This window comes from Miniopterus schreibersii (assembly GCF_964146895.1).
Source record: "Miniopterus schreibersii genome assembly, chromosome: X".
Classification (NCBI taxonomy): domain Eukaryota; kingdom Metazoa; phylum Chordata; class Mammalia; order Chiroptera; family Miniopteridae; genus Miniopterus; species Miniopterus schreibersii.
This window is the reverse complement of record NC_138104.1, coordinates 106,114,040-106,133,782: the sequence shown is the minus strand read 5'-3', so window position 1 is coordinate 106,133,782 and position 19,743 is coordinate 106,114,040. Positions and strand designations below refer to the sequence as shown.

Genomic DNA, 19,743 nt, shown 5'->3' with positions numbered 1-19,743 from the left:
CAATAAAAATATATTGTTTTAAAAAACAGTAAAATAATCACATTGTGTATAGCAGACCTCCATGTGTTCTAAAAGGGGAGCATATGTGCTTATATGTGTATAGAATATTTCTGGAAAGTTGCAAAGGATATAAGTAGTGGGAATTGCCTCTAGAGAAGAGAAATATAGTACTGGGGGTCTGGGATGATGGAGATGTAATTTTTTTGAGATTTAATATTTTTGTATACCTTTTTAGTGTTTGAATTTTTTATTTTATGTACATACATAGATTAATTTTTCAATTAAAAAGTTAATTTTTAAACATATGATAGACGGAGGAAGTACTTGCAAACTCATTAAGATAAAGGGAGATTTCCTTGTGAACAGTCATATAGATAGATGTTTATTATAACACCAGAATTCATTATCTCTTTCATTTACATGTCGTGTACAACTTATAAAGTTTCACATCCACTGCCTGAGTGAGTGCTCATCACAACCTGTTGAAATAGGTGGGACAAATACTAGAAACCACACTTAAATTTAAAAAACAAAACAAAACAAAACCCTGAACCTTAAAGGAGTTCAAAATCTAAAGCATATTTTCATGAAAGAAGTTTGTAGCGATTTACATGACTGTGATAATTTGAAATCCTGAAATTTCACAGTATTTTGAGCTATCGAGTAGTTTATGAGTAGCAGTATCGTTAAAGCCTTCAGAAACATTCCTTGCAATATTGATCTCTTAACTAATAAACTCTTGCTTACAGGAGGAAGGAAGCAGAAAAAATAACCTATTGAAACTCTTTGTGTAAAATATGCCTAATCTTAGAATATAAATTGTCAACTAATACCTGGTTGAAAATTAACATTTAAAAAGTTGCATCAAAAACTTTGCTATATAGATGTTTACCTTTGAACTAGAAAAACCTAAAATAATTGCCTAAATGGAAAAAGAAGGAAATGACAAATCATTGCTACTAAACCTTAAAAACATACCCTAAAGTTTTATGGCTATAGTTATTATATCTCCCAGTGTCCCCGGGCAGTTTGACTTACACCTCCTGTCCCCAAGTAATTATTGATAGCACCCCTATTATTACTCAAAGGTGTCCTAGTTTGAGTAATAAAGTATATCTCCACCCTATGAAATCGCATAGTCTAGACTCATTCATCTTTGAGATCCTCACATTCTAGCGTTTGGGCTTCATCTGGAAACTAAAAAGTACCCTTATTTATACAAAGGCTCATGAAGGGTCCCCGCTCAGATTTTAGCTGCACATATGGCTCAAATAAAAAAGAGTAGTTTCCAAGCACTTCCCACTAGCAACTGTTGGCTTTATTAAAGGGACTAATAGTGAGAAGAGAGTCTCAAGGTCTGATCTGGAAATTTTGGTTTGTGGGGGTTTAAAAGTGAAATGTGAACTAAGTTGGATTTGGTGAGACAACTGATTTCACTAAACAGAGTTCAAAAACTGAACACCACCCCACCCCCACCCCGAGTCCTTCATTCGTGGCTTCCTTTATTTATTAATATTTGGAGAGTGGCTACTAGAGGCGAGACACTGTTCTACGCACTACATCAGTTTTGTCAATAGTTTGGGGGACTTCCTGCTAAATTTCCAGTGGTTTGCAGGAATGTTATAGTAGGTATCAGTTTTGTGTAATTCAGCCTCTGAATTCCTCTCTCACACTCTAGGATTTCCCTAATTTGGAATTACTCTATTCAAAAATTACTAAGGTTATTCCCAGAAAGGTTAAATTATTGCTGCTTTTTTATGTTACAGGTGCACTTCTTAGAAAAAGTAAATGAATTAGTAGCCAAGCTGGATACAGTAACAGCATCTTTTACTCAGCAGTGAGCAGACCATCTATTCAGAAAATGTAATTACCCGAAAGGTGAAGGCAAAGCCACACTTGTTTATAAAAAGTATTCACTTGCCACATCCTCTAAAGCACTTGGCATTTCGATTGAAGGTATCGTGTAGAACGTGATTACTTGAGGTGTCTGCGTAAGTATTAAAGACTTCAGTTGTTCCTTTATGTTCAGATTTGCACTGGAGCAAAATCTTTTCAGAATGTTTCGAGCACGCGTGTGCCGAAGGCGGAACATTCAGGTTTCCCTCTGAGGGAGGGGGCCTTGGACTGAGCCCGCCAGTGCGGCTTCGTTCCCCGTTGCTGCGGATGTTTGCGGGTCTTCTGGTTCTTGCTCCCCTCTCCTCCTCCCCCGGAAATCTGTATTTCGCTGTCACTATCACTGTCACTATCACTTCCACTGATTTGCTGTCACTATCTGATTTCCTGTCACTATCTGCTTTCCTGTCACTATCTGATTTCCTGTCACTATCTGCTTTCCTGTCACTGTCTGATTTCCTTTCACTATCTGCTTTCCTTTCACTGTCTGATTTCCTGTCGCTATCTGATGTCCTTTCACTATCTGATTTCCTGTCACTATCTGCTTTCCTTTCACTATCTGATTTCCTGTCACTATCTGCTTTCCTTTCACTCTCTGCTTTCCTGTCACTATCTGCTTTCCTGTCACTATCTGCTTTCCTGTCACTATCTGATTTCCTGTCACTATCTGATTTCCTGTCACTATCTGCTTTCCTGTCACTATCTGCTTTCCTGTCACTATCTGCTTTCCTGTCACTATCTGCTTTCCTTTCACTATCTGCTTTCCTGTCACTATCTGATTTCCTATCACTATCTGATTTCCTGTCACTATCTGATTTCCTGTCACTATCTGATTTCCTGTCACTATCTGATTTCCTTTCACTGTCTGCTTTCCTGTCACTGTCTGCTTTCCTGTCACTGTCTGCTTTCCTGTCACTATCTGCTCTCCTATCACTATCTGCTTTCCTGTCACTGTCTGCTTTCCTTTCACTGTCTGCTCTCCTGTCACTGTCTGCTCTCCTGTCACTATCTGCTCTCCTGTCACTATCTGCTCTCCTGTCACTGTCTGCTTTCCGTTCACTGTCTGCTCTCCTGTCACTATCTGCTCTCCTGTCACTGTCTGCTCTCCTGTCACTGTCTGCTTTCCTGTCACTATCTGCTTTCCTGTCACTATCTGCTCTCCTATCACTGTCTGCTTTCCTGTCACTATCTGCTTTCCTGTCACTATCTGCTTTCTTATCACTATCTGGTCTCCTGTCACTATCTGCTCCCCTGTCACTATCTGCTCTCCTGTCACTATCTGCTTTCCTGTCACTATCTGCTTTTCTGTCACTATCTGCTCTCTTGTCACTACCTGTTCTCCTGTCACTATCTGATATTTCCTGTCACTACCTGATGTGCTGTCACTACCTGATTTGCTGTCACTACCTGATTTCCTGTCGCTATCTGATTTCCTGTCGCTATCTGATTTCCTGTCGCTATCTGATTTCCTGTCGCTACCTGATTTCCTGTCGCTACCTGATTTCCTGTCGCTACCTGATATCCTGTCGCTACCTGATTTCCTGTCCCTACCTGATTTCCTGTCGCTACCTGATTTCCTGTCGCTACCTGATTTGCGGTGACTACCTGATTTGCCGTGACTACCTGATTTGCCGTGACTACCTGATTTGCCGTGACTACCTGATTTGCCGTCGCTACCTGATTTGCCGTGACTACCTGATTTGCCGTCACTACGTGATTTGCCGTGACTACCTGATTTGCCGTCACTACGTGATTTGCCGTCACTACCTGATTTGCCGTCACTACCTGATTTGCCGTCACTACCTGCTTTCCTGTCACTATCTGATTTCCTGTCACTATCTGATTTCCTGTCACTGCTCTTGCTGCTGTCACTGCTGTCACTGCTGTCACTACTACCACTGCTGTCTGACTTATGTTTGCTTGTGTCTGAGATGCTATCATCACTCCCGTTGTCGCCATTGCCATCACTGTCACTATCATTAGCATCTGATGTGCTGTCACTGTCCTCATCTTCTCCTTCCGAGTCATTGTCATTGTCGTTATCTCTTGATTCATCAGAGTTATAAGATGCATCTCCTCGGCTTCTGCTGCTGTTGTCTCCTTCAGAATTGGCATCATCATTGCCATTAGACTCGTCGCTGCTGTTGGGATCATCTCCTTGCATGGATTCACGGTCAAGCTCATAACTGTCATATCCATCACCGTTACTGTCACTGTCTGTTTGGCCGTGTTCAACCTGATTTCCAGGTTCTGTTTTCTGACCAGGTTCTTGCATGCTGTCAGCCTCTCCTTGTGTCCTTCTGTTGCCCATAATCACTCTATGTTGTCCTTACTCTCTTTATCACCATCGACTTTCCCAGCTTCTTTGGTAATATTGTTTCTGTTGCCACCACTGGGACCTTCTATTTCTGTTCCCTATAGAACAATGGATAAAAGAATGATTAAGTCGTAAATGTTATGCTGAAAATCGCATTGGTCTGAGGAAAAATGACTGAGGAAAGTGACCAGAGAAACAGAAGTTTAGCTTCCAGTACTTCAGAAACATGTTAGTGAAAATGTGCTGTATTCAGCACTTGAAAATGCTCTAATGTTTAGGTTATAACAACCCATCCACATTTATACCCAGTAGGAACTTTTATAAACCATTACATGGTGCAGCCATTATTTAGCATAGGAAGACTTTTCTAGAATTGTGACCAAGTTTTCAGAAATGTCTGATTTTTTTAAATTGTTCTATATCAAAGTCTAGTACGGACTCTGGCTTTCCCATCAAATATTCAAGTAATTTAGGTACAAAAATACATGACTGCTTGTCATGATTATGTTTGTGCTACCATTAGTAGGTGGAGGGGAGAATTTAAACTGCCATTTAAAAAAACCCACTTCACAAACTAACTTATCTTGGCTCTTCTCGTTAGTACTTGGCTTTGATTCTTGGGTAATTCCATTATCCACACTATTATTTTCTCTGAGACTGGGTTTTTGGATGTCCTCTATTTGGGGGCTATCATTTTCTTCTGGAATACCATCGGAATCCTCCTCACTCTTGGAGACATCGTCTCCATCCACATCATGGGGATCTTCTTTGTCCTCAGGACTGTCTTCACCACTAACTGAATTTTGGCCTAAGCTAGTATCATTGTCATCTTCTTTTACATGACTCTGACCCTCCTGGCCCTTGCTGTTATCAGTGCCCTCTTTTCCATTTCCTGATTCTTCATCTTCATGATCACCAGAGCCCCCGTCTTCACCCTCATCTGCTCCATCCCCGCTAGGGCTCCCATCAGAATTATCTAGGCCAGCATCTTCTCTATCGCAAGCCCCCGGTGTTACAGCTGCCTCCTCATGACCGTTTCTCTCACCTTCTTTCTGAGGTGTTATTTCACTTGTTTCACTCTCATTTCTACAGGAATTCCCATCTGCTCCACCCTCCCAGCCTGTACTATTACTGCTTCCAGATACTTGATGTTCATCTTCTTTAACAACAGTGCCATTCTCACTCTGACTTGCATCTCCAACATCCCCACTTTTCAAATTCTCATCAGCATTTCTATTAATATTGCTCCTCTGTGCTGCTCCAGTATTGTCAATAGTGCTTACTTGTCCCCTAATATCATTGGATGTGGTACTCTCTTCTTTTCCATGTATCCCATCATGACCATATGTTTCTGGTTTTCCTATGCCCCCATTCTGATCTTTATGATTCGGAAAATCCCCTAAACATATCCAGTCCCCTGTATTTTCCGTGTGAAATAGATCACCTGCCCCACAGAGGCACAATGACTTGGTGGGGACCAGCCTGGACTGCAGGGCTATCAAGATCGGGGTTCAAGTCCCAAGTCTGTCCAGGGGGAACTGGGGGGCTTTACACAGGAGCCTCCTGCTTTGAGCCCAGTTTCCACCTTGAACAAATTTTCACAAGCTGGGGACTTTTGACAGTGGAAATTTATTCCCTCACAGTCCTGAAGGCCACATGTCCAAAATCAAGGTGTCGGTAGGGCTGGTTGCTTCGAGGGGAAGGTTTAATGGATAAGTGAGACCTTTCTTTAAGATGATAAATTGTGGGTTAAAATGAGACCATCAAGGGAGAAGCATTTGGGGCAAATGTGGTTAACTTTTCCATCCATCTACTCATGTATCCATCTGTCATCTATCTATCATCTATCCATCTACCTATCATCTGTCTATCTATCATCATCTATCACTTTTACCTATCAATCTAATCTTATCCTTTCTCTAGACTTTCCCATCTCTGCCTCTGTCTCCATGTGGCTTCTCCTCTGTGTCTGTGTCTCCCCTTCTGTCTCTCTCTTTAAAAACAACAACAAAAACATATTTTTACTGATGTCAGAGAGAGGAAGGGAAAGGGAGAGAGAGAGAAACATCAATGATGACAGAGAATCATGGATCGCCTGCCTCCTACATGCTCCCACTTGGGATTGAGCCTGAAACCTGGGCATGTGCCCTGACCGGGAATTGAACCGGTGACCTCCTGGTTCATGGGTCGATGCTCAACTAGTGAACCACGCCGGCTGGGCCTCTTCTCTCTCTTACAAGGACCCTGTGATTGGATGTAGGGCCACTCTGACTCAGGATGACCTCATCTCAGATCCTCAACTTCATCCCATCTGCAAAGACCCTCTTTCCAAATAAGAACCCACTCTGATGTTCTGGGTGGACAAGAATTGGGGGGACATACTTTTAACACAAAATGTAGGAACTAATCACTCAGAAGACTATGTGAGGGCTTAAATGGCATTATCAGCACACTTTGTGTGGCCTGTCACAGGTGAAAGTTGTTAATACATTGATTGATTGCCGTCACTTACATAAAAGTCAGGTTGGACCTAGGTGAGGCCGAACCCTCTGGGGTAGGAAGTCATGGGGTCAGGTGAAGCAAAAGGCCTTGCTGCACTCTCCGAGCAAGGACCAGGGTCATCCCTGTCCTCTTCAACTCTTCTCTCTTTGCAAATTGCCCCATGGAAACCATGCAGCAGTTCCTCAATGGAACACACAGTTGTTATGCGGCCCAGCAATTCCGCTCCTCAGTAGAGCCCAAGAGAAATGAAAACATACATCCATGCAGAAACACGTACACCTGAGTTCACGGTAGAATTAGTCACCATTTCCAAATTGGAAGCAACCCAAGTGTCTGTTCATGGGTGGCTGGATAAACAGCATGGGGTCCATCCATTCGATGGAATATTACACAGCCATGAAAAAGAGTGAAGCTCTGCCACAGGCTGCAACATGGATGGACCTTGAACACGGGGTGTTCAGTGAAAGAAGCTGGACACAAAAGGCCACACAGTGTCTTTTTCTATGTATAAGAAACATCCAGAACAGGAAAATCCACAGACAGAAAGTGGATTAGTGGTTGTCAGGGGCTGAGAGAGGGAGATGGGAGGGAGGGGTGATGACTTAACAGGGACAGGGCTCCTTGGTGGTGGGGATTAAAATGTTCTGGAACCAGGCAGAGATATTGGTTGCACAACATGGTGAATATGCTAAATGCCAGTGAATTATACACTTTGCAAGGTTGATTGTATGTTGTGCAGAAACTATACCTTATTATTATTATTATTTTTAATGCCTCAAATTGCAAGGAGAAACGTAAAAACATTTCTGCTTTAGTTCTCTGAGTCTTCGTCGGCCCCTTTAACCATGCACTCCTGACTCCCTGGCAGCTGCACGTTCTGCGGTTTCCACCCCTTAGTCTCGGCCTTGTCCGTGTCCCTCAGGTCACTAGAGGTGGCTGCCCACATCGTCTGGTCTGTGGCCACCGTGGCCCATTGAATCTCAGGCAGGACTCGGGTCAGGAGGAAGGGGTGGATCTTCCATCCCCGCCGTCCTCAACATCCTCACAGATGACATCACGCTCCCATCCAGGAAGCCAGTGTTGACGGACCCGAGGTCCCCGGGGGCTCATACTGTTCTTGCTCCCTTATTTCCCAAAGCCCACAGGCTCTCTTCCTGGCATCGGGACCCTGGACGGGACGTGGACACCTCGGGCCAAGAGTTTCTCGAGCCCTTGGACTGCACCTCTCCCCTCCTTGCACCTGTGTCACTGTCAATGTGTGTACATGTTTTAGACTAGGACTGTCCTGGGAAGACACTCCTGACAAATGGGGAAACTGAGGCACCCGAGGGTTCCCGAACTCAAGCCCCGAGCTTTTTGTTGTTTGTTGTTGTTAATCCTCACAGGAGGATATTTCTTTTCCTATTGATTCTTAGAGATAGTGGAAGGGAGGGAGGGAGGGGGAGAGAGAGAGAGAGAGAGAGACATCAATGTGAACGCGACACATCAACTGGTTGCCTCCTGCATGCACCCCAACAGGAGCCCTGGATCGAACCTGCAACCCAGGTACGTGTCCTTGACTGGGAATTGAACCAGCAACCTTTCAGTGCCCAGCCTGATGCTCTAACCACTGAGCAACACCGGCCACCTTTTATCTGTCCTGGTTGTCCCTAAAGTGCAAAACTGTCCTCACTTGAGGTCATCCACCTTGATAAGAAGACGTGTAAAATGTGGCTCTGAGGACAACTCAAAAGAAATGGAGAAAAGAGAAGGTCTCAGCAAGATTCCCACGGGCTATCTGGGGCTGGACAGCAGAGCCCCCCAGGGACCCCTCGGCCTGCCTGGGTCGTGACCTGTGGAAGTGGAGTGGCCTGGCGAGGCTCCCAGATACATTCTACCCAGGAGGGAAGCAGTGAGTGGCCATGAGTCAAAATCTGGGCAATTGTCCCAGCTTGGTGTCAGGCAAGGAGAGTGTGCTGGTCCCCTCCCTCTGAACTGTTGTCCACCTGGCTGAATGCCCACACCAGTGGGACCGACTCCCAGACGCCTGTTTTCCTGCCCAACAACCCCCTCACCCCCCTGCGCCTGTGTGGTCCTTGGGAATGCATGGCCACCCTTCCCCTTCCTGTTTCCTGCCAGGACAGCGTTCATGCCAGACCTCTCCAAGAAAGTGTGCACGTACACACAGCATTGCACCAGGATTGCTGGCGAGGACCCTCCCCTTCAGGCCAGGCATGGGTCACTGCCGTCCTGAGGTTAGAGCTGGACACACAGGATGGTCTTGATAAAAGAAACACAATACTTTTTGAGTAAGTGTGGAGTGAGCGAATGAATGAATGGATGAGTGCATGACACCCAGGGTGATGTCCATAAGTGCAGAGAGAATGCATGAATGACACCCAGGATGACGTCTATATATGCAGAGTGGATGGATAGATGGATGGATGGATGGATGGATGGATGACACCCAGGATGACATCCATAGATGCAGAGTGAATGGATGAATGCATGAATGAATGGATGGATGACACCCAAGATGACTTCCATAGATGTAGAGTGAACGAATGAATGAATGGGTGGGTGGATGGATGGATGACACCCAGGATGACTTCTATAGATGCAGAGTGAATTAATTAATGGATGGATGGAAGACACCCAAGATGACTTCCATAGGTGCAGAGTGGATGGATGGATGGATGATGGATGACACCCAGGATGACATCCATAGATGTAGAGTGAATGAATGAACAAAAGAATGAATAAATGGATGGATGACATCCAGGATGACATCCATACGTGCAGAGTGAATGGATGGATGGATGGAAGGATGACACCCAGATTAACGTCCATATATGTAGAGTGGATGGATGGGTGGGTGGATGGGTGGATGGGTGGATGGATGGATGGGGATGGATGGATGGATGGATGGATGGATGGATGGATGGATGGATAACACCCAGCATAACATCCATATATGTAGAGTGGATGGATGGATGGATGGGATGGATGGATGGATGGGGGGATGGATGGATGCATGACACCCAGGATGATGTCCATAGGTGCAGAGTGAATGGATGAGCGAATGCATGCATGAATGAACAGAAAGAAGACGGCTGTGTTTTGGGGTCCATCCCCCCTTCTGCGCCCAGCACTCCTCCCTCTCCTGGATCCTCCCCCTTCAAGCTGTGTGGTCCACAGGACTGTCAATCACACAGGAGTAGGCGTGTGGCCCATGCTTGACCAGTCACAGTGCTCCCCCTATCTGTCCACAGGGATTGATCCAAGGGGTGGTCCTCGGACCCTAGCAGAGCCCAACAGAACCTTCAGGAGCTGTGACTCGGGGGTGCTGAGAAAAAAGTATCTATTTTCTCTTTTTCTGAGAAGATAGGGGGCCAGGGGATGCCTGGATCCCTCTTTCCCTCCACACAGAACGAGTGACCCTACCTCAAAAGACACTAAAGCCTGAAGCTACAGGAGACAGAGAAACACGGAGCTAAACCAGAGAGCAAGAGACAGAGAAGGGGAGCCGACAACCACTTCAGCTCCTGGATCAAGCCATGCCTGAAGCTGCACCGAGATTCCTAATTATCCGATTGGACAGTTTCCACGCCAGCGTGAGTCAAGTGTCCATTGCTTGCCAGCAAAAGTGTTACAACTCACCCACTCAGAGCAGGGGTGCCCCGAGTCGGCAGACAGAATTCCAGAGGAGGCACCCACAAAACCCACACTTTCTGTCTGGGCAACACGCGACAATTCCACCGCAGCCACGTGCATGAGGCACCCCACACCCCACTCCGCCCGTCTCCAGATATGGATCTTAGACCAGTTTCTTAACTCATGCTATTTCCTGGTTCAACATCTCGAGATGTGTAAGAATGTTTTTGTTTTTTCCCACAGCAGCCTCCACCATCGCCGGCACCCCCACTCGCATCTGAGGAGTCCCTTGCAGACCCCGTGTTCTCTCCGCGTGTCCCACAAACACCCTTGCAGGACTTTGGGGGGCCCGGGTTAAAATAGCACAAGGCGTTGAACTGAGCTGAGCTGCACCCTGCCCCAATTAAACAGCATCTTTAAAACAAAGAGACTTCCCTCACCCCTGGGTGTGCCTTGCCCCCCCGGGCACACTGTCCTCCCTGCCCCCCCCATCTCATGAGTGACTTACAGTTGGGGTCCTGAGTGAGCTGACCCGGTGAAGCTGGTCTGAGCCGGACGGCGGGGACCCTCACTGTGGCACAGAGGAGACGGGCCCTTCAGGGGAAGCTGCAGACAGGAATGGAGCCAAGATCCAGCTCCCCGCCCTCCTGGGGATCCTCTGGCCCGTCCCCCAACCGGACACACGCCGATGACACAGTCTCCAACCCTACAGGGACCCTATGGGGCCTCTTCTAACGGCACCCTGTCATCTGCAGGTTTAATTAAACGCACAAAGGTTGTGAAACCCAGAGCCGCAATGGATGGGAGAGGTTCCTCTGTTTCCAGATGGGCCCCTGCGGGCACAGAAGGTCACTGGAGCCGGTTTTACATAAGTTTTTTACAATACATTTGTTTAAAAAAAACAAAAAACCAACACGTTATTAAGAAATTAAAAGAAATTAAGTGTCACCTCAGTATATGCAGGAATCATTTCCTGAGGGTGAGTTTAGGATGAGACCATGTAATGAAGTTTTAAGCACGACTTTCGATGACTATCTTATTAATTAATATTATTATATTTTTATTATTTGTTAATCCTCACAGGAGGATATTTTTTCCATTGATTTTTAGAGAGAGGGAAGGGAGGGAGAGAGAAAAACATCCATGTGAGAGAGACACATGCATTGGTCGCCCCCCACACCTGCCCCGACCGGGGGCAGGAATCGCACCTGCAACCCAGGTACATGCCCTGGAATCGAACCCAAGACCCTCCAGTGTGTGGCCCATGCTCTAATCACTGAGCCATACCAGCCAGGACTAAATTTATTTTTTTTTAAATATTTATGTTCAGATGAAGTATTGAAAAACTGATTAGATTGTCATTCAAATGCTCTCTATTGTCAGGGAAGCAGCTGGACTGTTATATATTTGCTAAGATTTCCCTTCGCACGGGCTGAGTTTTACCGTGTTGAAGCCCTAAACCCCAGGACCCCGAGGAACCAGCCCTGCCCACGCCTGGATCTCGGACGTCCAGCCTCCAGGACCGGGAGGCGATTGTCTGTGGTTGAAGCCGCCCGCAACCTGTGGCAGGCCTGCCACACTAACACACTGCTCATTCTGCAATTAGGGAAAAATAAATAAAATAAAATTAGGAAGAAACATTGTATAACAATCAATCGCAACAGTATAACAAAGACTCACAGTGTAACCAGTATTATCACATAAGTTATTATGGATACTGTAACGAATTATTAAACTACATATTAACCCAAATCTTTTTTAAAAATTGTAACAAAACTAACAACAAAAAGCTTTGCTAACATCCACAGAAATCAAAATATAAAACCTCAGCCTTCTCTCTGTCTCTTTTTTTTTTTTTTTAACTTTAGGGGCAAATGACTTCAGAAGAGTGTAGAGCCCCGGCCAGAGTGGCTCAGTGGTTAGAGCGCCGGGGCCATGAGCACCGAGGGGTCCCAAGTTCGATTCCTGGTCAAGGACACGAACCTGGGGTTGCGGGTTTGATTCCTGGCCCCGGCGGGGGCTGGGGAGGGAAAAGGGGGGAGTTTCGGTTTCATGGGGACAGAGTTTCGGTTCAGGACCGTGACCAAGTCCTGGAGATCATATAGATAAATTTAAAAAACAACAACACCCAAAATGAAGCCCTTTGCCCTTGGCAAGGAAAAGAGGAATCTGTGGATTCCTGAGTCACTTTTCGGACGGCTGTGCACAGAGACAATAGGGCGCTGCCCACACAGACGTGGGTTTTTCTGCTCAGGGGCAGCCCCAGCGATGGGACATGTTCCCGGGAGCCCGGTGGCCCCGTGAAATCACGCACAACACAAAGGGAGGCAGGAGGGACAGAAGCCAATGCGGGTGGGGACTTTTTAGGTTCAGGAGCAGCTGGGAATTTTCAGGCCAAGCCAAGTTCCTAGGAAGCTCTTGGTGACATCTCGTAACCAGGAGAAGGTGACTTGTGTGTCTGGGGTCCGTCCCCTGGCCAGCGCCCTCTGAGTCTCCGCTCAGAGCTCAGCTCCCTCCCCGTGGGCCCACAACGACTGTGACACGAGGACCCATCCCCAGGTTCTGTGTCCGAGTCTGGCCTCCCGGTGACATTCGCCTGGACACACCCAAGCTAGACGGTTGTCAGCTGCGGCCACCAGCTGCCCGGGTTTCTGGGGACCAGGGATTTTCCAGGAGATGGGACTTTCAGCGCTAAACCGGGAGAGTCCCCAGGATCTGAACCCGAGCCCAGTCTGCTCTTTCGCGGCTCGTGGCTGATTTTGGTTCTGTCCTGTGGCAAGTGGGGATTTTCAACGCTGACCTTTCTTTCTTTTCTTTTTTTTTTTGACTTTTAAAAAAAATATTTTATTGATTGATTTCCGAGAAACGAAGGGAGAGGGAGAGAGAGAGAGAAACGTCAGTGATGAGAGAGAGAGTCATGGATCGGCTGCCTCCTGCTCGCCCCCTACTGGGGATCGAGAGCACAGCCCGGGCCTGTGCCCTGACCGGGAATCGAACCGTGACCTCCTGGTTCATAAGTCGACGCTCAGCTGCCGAGCCACACGGGCCGGGCTAGCTTTCATTTTTATATTTGGAAGTAAACTCATCTAATAGGCTGGCGGTGGGGGCAACCACCCAGTGAGTGTAACATGCATAGAAAATAAATGTGCGGACACCTATTCTTATGCCGCCCCCCCCCCACTTCTGACACAGAGTTTGTGTCGGTGACAAAGGGACAAACCCCACTAGGGGCTGGTTCCTCTTTCTATCCAGCCTCAGGGGACCCTGACTGCTTCCCCTACACAAGACCTTCTGGAAATGCCCGGCCCTGCTGACCCCTCCCCCTCGTCCCTCCAGCCCCCACCTGCTGTCCCTTCCTGAGCCAGCCGCCTCCCCAGCTGGCCCTGCAGAAACGAGGCCACAGGGGCAGCTGAATGGTGGCCCCCTAAACACATAGGTCCTGACCCTTGGAACCGGGGAATGAGACTTTATCGGGAAACAGGGTGTCTGCAGATGGGGTGACGTGAAGGATCTGAGATGAGGTCGTCCTGGGTCAGGGGGGCCCGACGTCCAAGGACAGGGTCCTTGTAAGAGACAGAAGTGGAGACAGACACAGAGGGGAAGCCACGTGGAGATGGAGGCGGAGACGGGAGGGAGGCGGCCACCAGCCCGGGGATGCCTGGAGCCCCAGGAGTTGGGAGAGGCAGGAAGGACCCTCCCCTGGGGCCTAGGGAGGAAGCTCAGCCCTGGGACACTTGGATCTCAGACGTCTGGTCTCCAGGATGGAGACAGAACAAATTTCTATTGTTTTAGGCCGCCCAGTTTGAGGTCCTTTCTTAAGGCCGCCCTACAGCATGAGCACAAAGGCCTTTTTCTGGGCCTTCTAAAATAATAACTTCAGGACGGACAGCTAATATGTTTTAAGGGATGCAAATATGTTTCAACGCACCGTGAATTGTTATTTAAAAAAAAAAAAAAAAGCATCTGCCGGGGACCCTTTTTGAAGGTCTAAGGTAAAAAGTCTGCACTCTGGGGGTTTTAGAAACTGCGACATCATTTAAATAAGCCACGGAGGAGGGAGGGAGGAACTCTGTTTAAAGACTGGGGGGGGTATCACCCTGGCCGGTGTGGCTCAGTGGTTAGAGCGTCGGCCTGGGCACCGAAGCCTGGAGGGTTTGATTTCAGGTCAAGGGCATGCACCTGGGTTCCAGGTTCAAACCCGGGCCCCAGTCAGGGCTCGTGTGGGAGGCAACCCATCGATGTGTCTCCGTCACATCCATGTTTCTCTGTCTCTCTCCCTCCCTCCCTCCTTTCTACTCTCTGTAGAAATCAATGGAAAAAAATATCCTTGCGTGAGAATTAGCCAAAAAAAATTTTTTTTTAAATCCTCAAACTTGCATTCTGTCCACTCATTTGTTCCCAGCATCCCGTGTGCCCTGCACGTTGGACTCTTTTGTTTGCCCCGTTTGAAACCGTTGGAGCCAGGAGAACAAAAGCAGGTGTGTGCATTCACACGTGGACAACTGTTTCAGTTCCGTCACCCTCAGGGCCTCTGCGCTAACAGGTTTCTCCTGAAGAAAGGGTCGTCGGGATCCAGATTGAGCTGATTTTCCCCCATTCCCCCTGCCCGGGGTGGCTCAGTGGTTAGAGGGTCAGCCCTCGGACCACAAGGGTCATAGGTTCGATTCCCCTGTCAAGGGCATGTACCTGGGTTTTACAGGTTCGATCCCCAGGCCCAGTCGGGGCGCATGTGGAGGCAACTCATCAGCGCCTCTCTCTGTCTCTCATATCCGCATTTCTGCCTCTGTCTCTCCCCCTCCCTTCCACTATCTCTAAAAAGTCAATGGAAAAATATCTCGGTTAAAGATTAACAAATATATCTTTCTTGATTTCAGAGAGAGGAAAGGAGAGGGAGAGAGAGAGATAGAAACATCAATGATGAGAATCATTGATCGGCTGCCTCCTGCACGCCCCTGACTGGGGATCGGGCCTGCACCCCGGCCTGTGTCTTGACTGGGAATCGAACCCCGATCGCCTGGATCGTAGGTCGACGCTCAACCGCTGAGCCACGCCCGCCTGGGCTCCTTATGAATTTAATGAAAGGCGACCTCCATACGGTTCGTGCACCTGTGAGTCACGCCCCAGCCGTCAACAGGGGTGTCTGCAGAAGTGGGACACGGAAGCCCCTGGGTTTGCGGAACCTGGGTTGAATATTAAGACGGGTGTTTCCGTTGTTTGGGGGTTGCTGGGTAGACGGGACAAAGTAAGATTTATTTTGGACTGGGACTTGCTTTTCTCCTGTTCACCCAACATTCGAAAATTTGCTTAAGTTTGATTTGAACTGTAAAGGATTTGGATGTGGAGATGTAGTGGGTCTGAATGGTGATTTTTAAAAAAAATTTTTTTAATTGGTTTTTAGAGAGAGAGGAAGAGAGAGAGAAACATCAATGATGAGAGAGAGTCATGGATCGGCTGCCTCCTGCACGCCCCCTGCTGGGGATCGAGCCCCCAACCCAGGCATGTGCCCTGACCGGGAATCGAACCCGGATCTCCTGGTTCATAGGTCGATGCTCAATCCACTGAACCACACCAGCTGGGCTGAATGGTGATTGTTTTAAAACCAAGTGTGGACAGGGACCCCTCCCCTTATATGGTCTTTGTTGCCCTGGGCATCCCAATTTGAAGACTCCAGCTGTCCCCAATTTTTGTGCAAGGATGGAAGGAAGGGATAGCCCAGGACCCAAGGGGAGGGGCAGAGTGCAAAATCAATTCTTGACAGAATTGTTCTGATTTTTGTGTGATTGGAAATGCATGTTGGTGGACTCAATAATCTAGAAAGAAAACATACATTTTTTTTCTGGATTTTTCGGAAGGGAGGCCTTGGTCCCAGGAGGTGGGGAGAAACGATTTCAGAGCCTCAGGAGCTCTGTTCATAACAGAACAGTCCTGGATGGAATCCATTCCAGATAAATGACATCTCCTGGGGACCAGTCTTACCGGGAAGGTCCCCTGTTCCTGACCCACCAGCTCTAAACCCACAGACACTGATGCCCTGGCCAGTGTGGCTCAGTGGTTAGAGCATCAGCCCACACAACGAAGGGTCACAGGTTCCATTCCCGGTCCAGGGCACGTACCTGGGTTGTGGGTGATCTCCACTCTTACCTTCATCATTTCCCTCCTTTTGCCGCCTTTCAATTTCACCTAGAAAGATAATTTGTTCTAGATTCTTGAGATGGAATCCTGAGCCAGAGATTTGCAGTATTTCCTGCTGTCTAACCGATGCGGCCCAGGCTACGAATTTTCCTGCATTCACGGCTTTGGTCTCGCCCCACACAATTTGATTTCATATCTCCATGATCATCTGTGAGAGTTTTCTGTGGCTGCCGCATCACGTGAGAGACATGCATGGATTGGCTGCCTCCCGCATGCGCCCCGAAAGGGGGCTTGGGATCAAACCCGCAACCCTAAGCATGTGGCCTTATCTGGAATCGAACCCAGGACCCTTCAGTCTGAGGGCCGACTCTCTAACTGCTGAGCCACAGCAGCCAGGGCCATTGGTTGGTTCTTATATGTTCCCGTACTGGAGATCGAACCTGCAACCTTGGCGTACCAAGACGACGCCCTAACCGACGGAGCTATCCTGCCAGGGCACAATGTCCCATATCTAAATTGGTAATCTTGCCCGGCCGGGTGTGGCTCAGCGGTTGAGCGTCGGCCTAGGATCCAGGCGATCGGGGTTCGATTCCCAGTCAGGGCACATGCCCGGGTTGTGGGCTCGATCAGTGACTCTCTCATCATTGATGTTTCTGTCTCTCTCTCCCCCTCTCCTTTCCTCTGTCTGAAATCAATAAAGATATATGAAAAATTAAAAAATAATAATAATAAATAAATAAATAAATAAATAAAAGCTAAAAAAAACTAAATAAATAAATTGGTAATCTTTTGTTGTTCACAAGTTCACCCACTGGTTGTTTCCCTAACCAGGCATCTCTTTATTATGTGGCTTTCTTCCTCAATTAATTACATCAGAATTCCCCTCCGGTGCCTGGCGTGTGTCTGCGCTGTAGGCTGCTAATGACCACAGATGTGTGCTTCTGCCGGTACAAAATTTCACACCCCAGCCTCTTACAACAAGGTGTCGGGGGCCTTTGGGTAGAGAAAGGCTGGGTTTCCTGGGTGATGTGGAAGCCAGACGGGTGATCATCGCAAAACCGATAAGATCACGAGAAGTTTGATTTCTATCTCCCCATGAACAGGGTGACACGGATCCCATGACAGGGTTTCCTGTTTATCTTGGGGTCTGCGTGACCGAGTGCAATATTGGCTCGGTGCTTTTCCCGAAGATTGCCGAGGTGGGGGACTGAGACGTCCGGCCGCTCTGTCCTCGTACAAATCTCCACACATGGAACGAACGATGTCAGTTAGTCTCTGACCACAAAGTTCACAGTATTATCACTTAGCTTAAGACGCACACACCTGCAAAATGGGCAGGGAGTCTGCAAATAAAGTAGTTATAACTGTTCATTTCTTGTTGTTTTTTCTTTTTAAATGTGTTTTTATTGATTTCAGAGAGAGGAACAGAGAGAGAGAAACATCAATGATGAGAGAGGGTCAGGGATCCGCCGCCTCTTGCTCGCCCCCTACTGGGGATCCTGTGCCCTGACTGGGAATTGAACCTTGACCTCCTGGTTCATGGGTTGGTGCTCGACCACTGAGCCACACCGGCTGGGCAATTCTTCATTTCTACTACTGGTAAAACGCCCTCAATGTTGTATTCTTTCATGGTTTCCCAATTCTTAAACTTTACCATAGAAATACTATGCTGATTGATGTTAAACTAAGCATCTTTCATTCTTCAAACATTAAAAATGTATCATGTCCTTACGTGGTACACCTGGGACTCGAATGGCATGACTTGTCAAGGATATCTCAGTAAAAGTGGAAAAAAGAAATGACAAGGCACGTCCTCACGAAGATTAGCGTTAGAAGCCCAGACACAAGGAGCTGATTGAACAGATAAGGCCCTGGATCGGTGATTCACCCATTGTATGAATTGATAAACAGAGACACGAGGAGCTGAGGGCACCCCATTCAGAGCTAGCAGGCAGTGTAGACCACTGGTGGCTGACATATAGATGTTGGAAGGATGGATGGACAGACAGATGGATGTATATATGGATAGATGCATGGGTGGATGGATGGATGGATAAATGGTTGGATGGATGGATGGATGGATGGATGGATGGATGGATGGATGGATGGATGTGAGGGAGGGACGGAGGAAGGAAGGAAGGAAGGAAGGAAGGAAGGAAGGAAGGAAGGAAGGAAGGAAGGGTGGATAGATGGTTGGATGGATGGATGGGTGTGTGGATGGAAGGATGGATAGATGGAGGGATGGATGGATGGATGGATGGATGGATGGATGGATGGATGGATGGAAGGATGGATAGATGGAGGGATGGATGGATGGATGGATGGATGGATGGATGGATGGATGGATGGATTAGTGAGTGGATGGATGGTTGGATGGATGGATGGATGGATGGATGGATGGATGGATGGATGGATGGATGGATTAGTGGGATGGATGGATGGATGGATGGATGGATGGATGGATGGATGGATGGATGGATGGATTAGTGATTGGATGGATGGATGGATGGATGGATGGATGGATGGATGGATGGATGGATGGATTAGTGGGATGGATGGATGGATGGATGGATGGATGGATGGATGGATGGATGGATTAGTGAGTGGATGGATGGTTGGATGGATGGATGGATGGATTAGTGGGATGGATGGATGGATGGATGGATGGATGGATGGATGGATGGATGGAAGGATTAGTGAGTGGATGGATGGATGGATGGATGGATGGATGGATTAGTGGGATGGATGGATGGATGGATGGATGGATGGATGGATTAGTGGGATGCATGGATGGATGGATGGATGGATGGATGGATGGATGGATGGATGGATGGATGGATGGATTAGTGAGTGGATGGATGGATGGATGGATGGATGGATGGATGGATGGAAGGATTAGTGGGGTGGATGGATGTGTGGGTGGGTGGATGGATAAATTGATAGATAGATAGATGGCTGGCTGGCTGAAGGTGTGAATGGATGGGTAGAGAGATGGATATGTGGGTGAGTGGATGGATGATGGATGGATGGATGGGGAGACTGATGGACAGGGCAAAGGTGGCCAGTGCTGTGAGACTAGCTCCTAGGTTAGTTAACTGGCCACTGGGATCCTGGCAACCCCCACTCCCACTTCAGGACCCAGCCGTGGGAGGTGAGCTCAGTCCCTAAGCATGAGGCCTTTGCTTACTTACTTTCCTGCCCCCAAGTCTCTCTGACAGGCCTCACTCACTCGACAGAGGCCTCCTGCTGGGACCATATTCTGGGCC

The 19,743-nt window shown here is 47.7% G+C and overlaps 2 protein-coding genes across 3 annotated transcripts in view; one reads left to right on the top strand and one right to left on the bottom strand.

Moving 5' to 3' along the window:
- Positions 1–19,743, top strand: part of LOC308551785 (A-kinase anchor protein 17A-like) — a 40,758-nt gene that overhangs the window by 5,460 nt on the left and 15,555 nt on the right. The gene's annotated exons all lie outside the window — the stretch shown is intronic.
- On the bottom strand, positions 1,767–11,722 carry LOC308551786 (uncharacterized protein). 2 transcript variants are annotated; one of them, XM_081126434.1, is made up of 3 exons: positions 10,854–11,722; positions 3,784–4,308; positions 1,767–2,748 (listed from the first exon to the last, which is right to left on the bottom strand). In XM_081126434.1, exons 2-3 carry the CDS (start codon positions 4,202–4,204, stop codon positions 2,246–2,248), a joined length of 924 nt encoding a protein of 307 aa, XP_080982560.1. In that variant the 5' UTR covers positions 4,205–4,308; positions 10,854–11,722; the 3' UTR covers positions 1,767–2,245. The 2 variants fall into 2 exon arrangements, with proteins under 2 accessions (XP_080982560.1, XP_080982559.1); XM_081126433.1 differs by lacking the exon at positions 10,854–11,722 and adding an exon at positions 6,723–6,995.

Excerpts from the sequence above, each read along its gene's own strand:
- LOC308551786 (XM_081126434.1), bottom strand. The coding sequence starts at position 4,204 with ATGGGCAACAGAAGGACACAAGGAGAGGCTGACAGCATGCAAGAACCT. Across the intron at positions 2,749-3,783 it reads GTCAGACAGCAGTGGTAGTA|GAAATCAGATAGTGACAGGA; the intron begins GTGACAGCAGTG and ends AGACAGTGAAAG.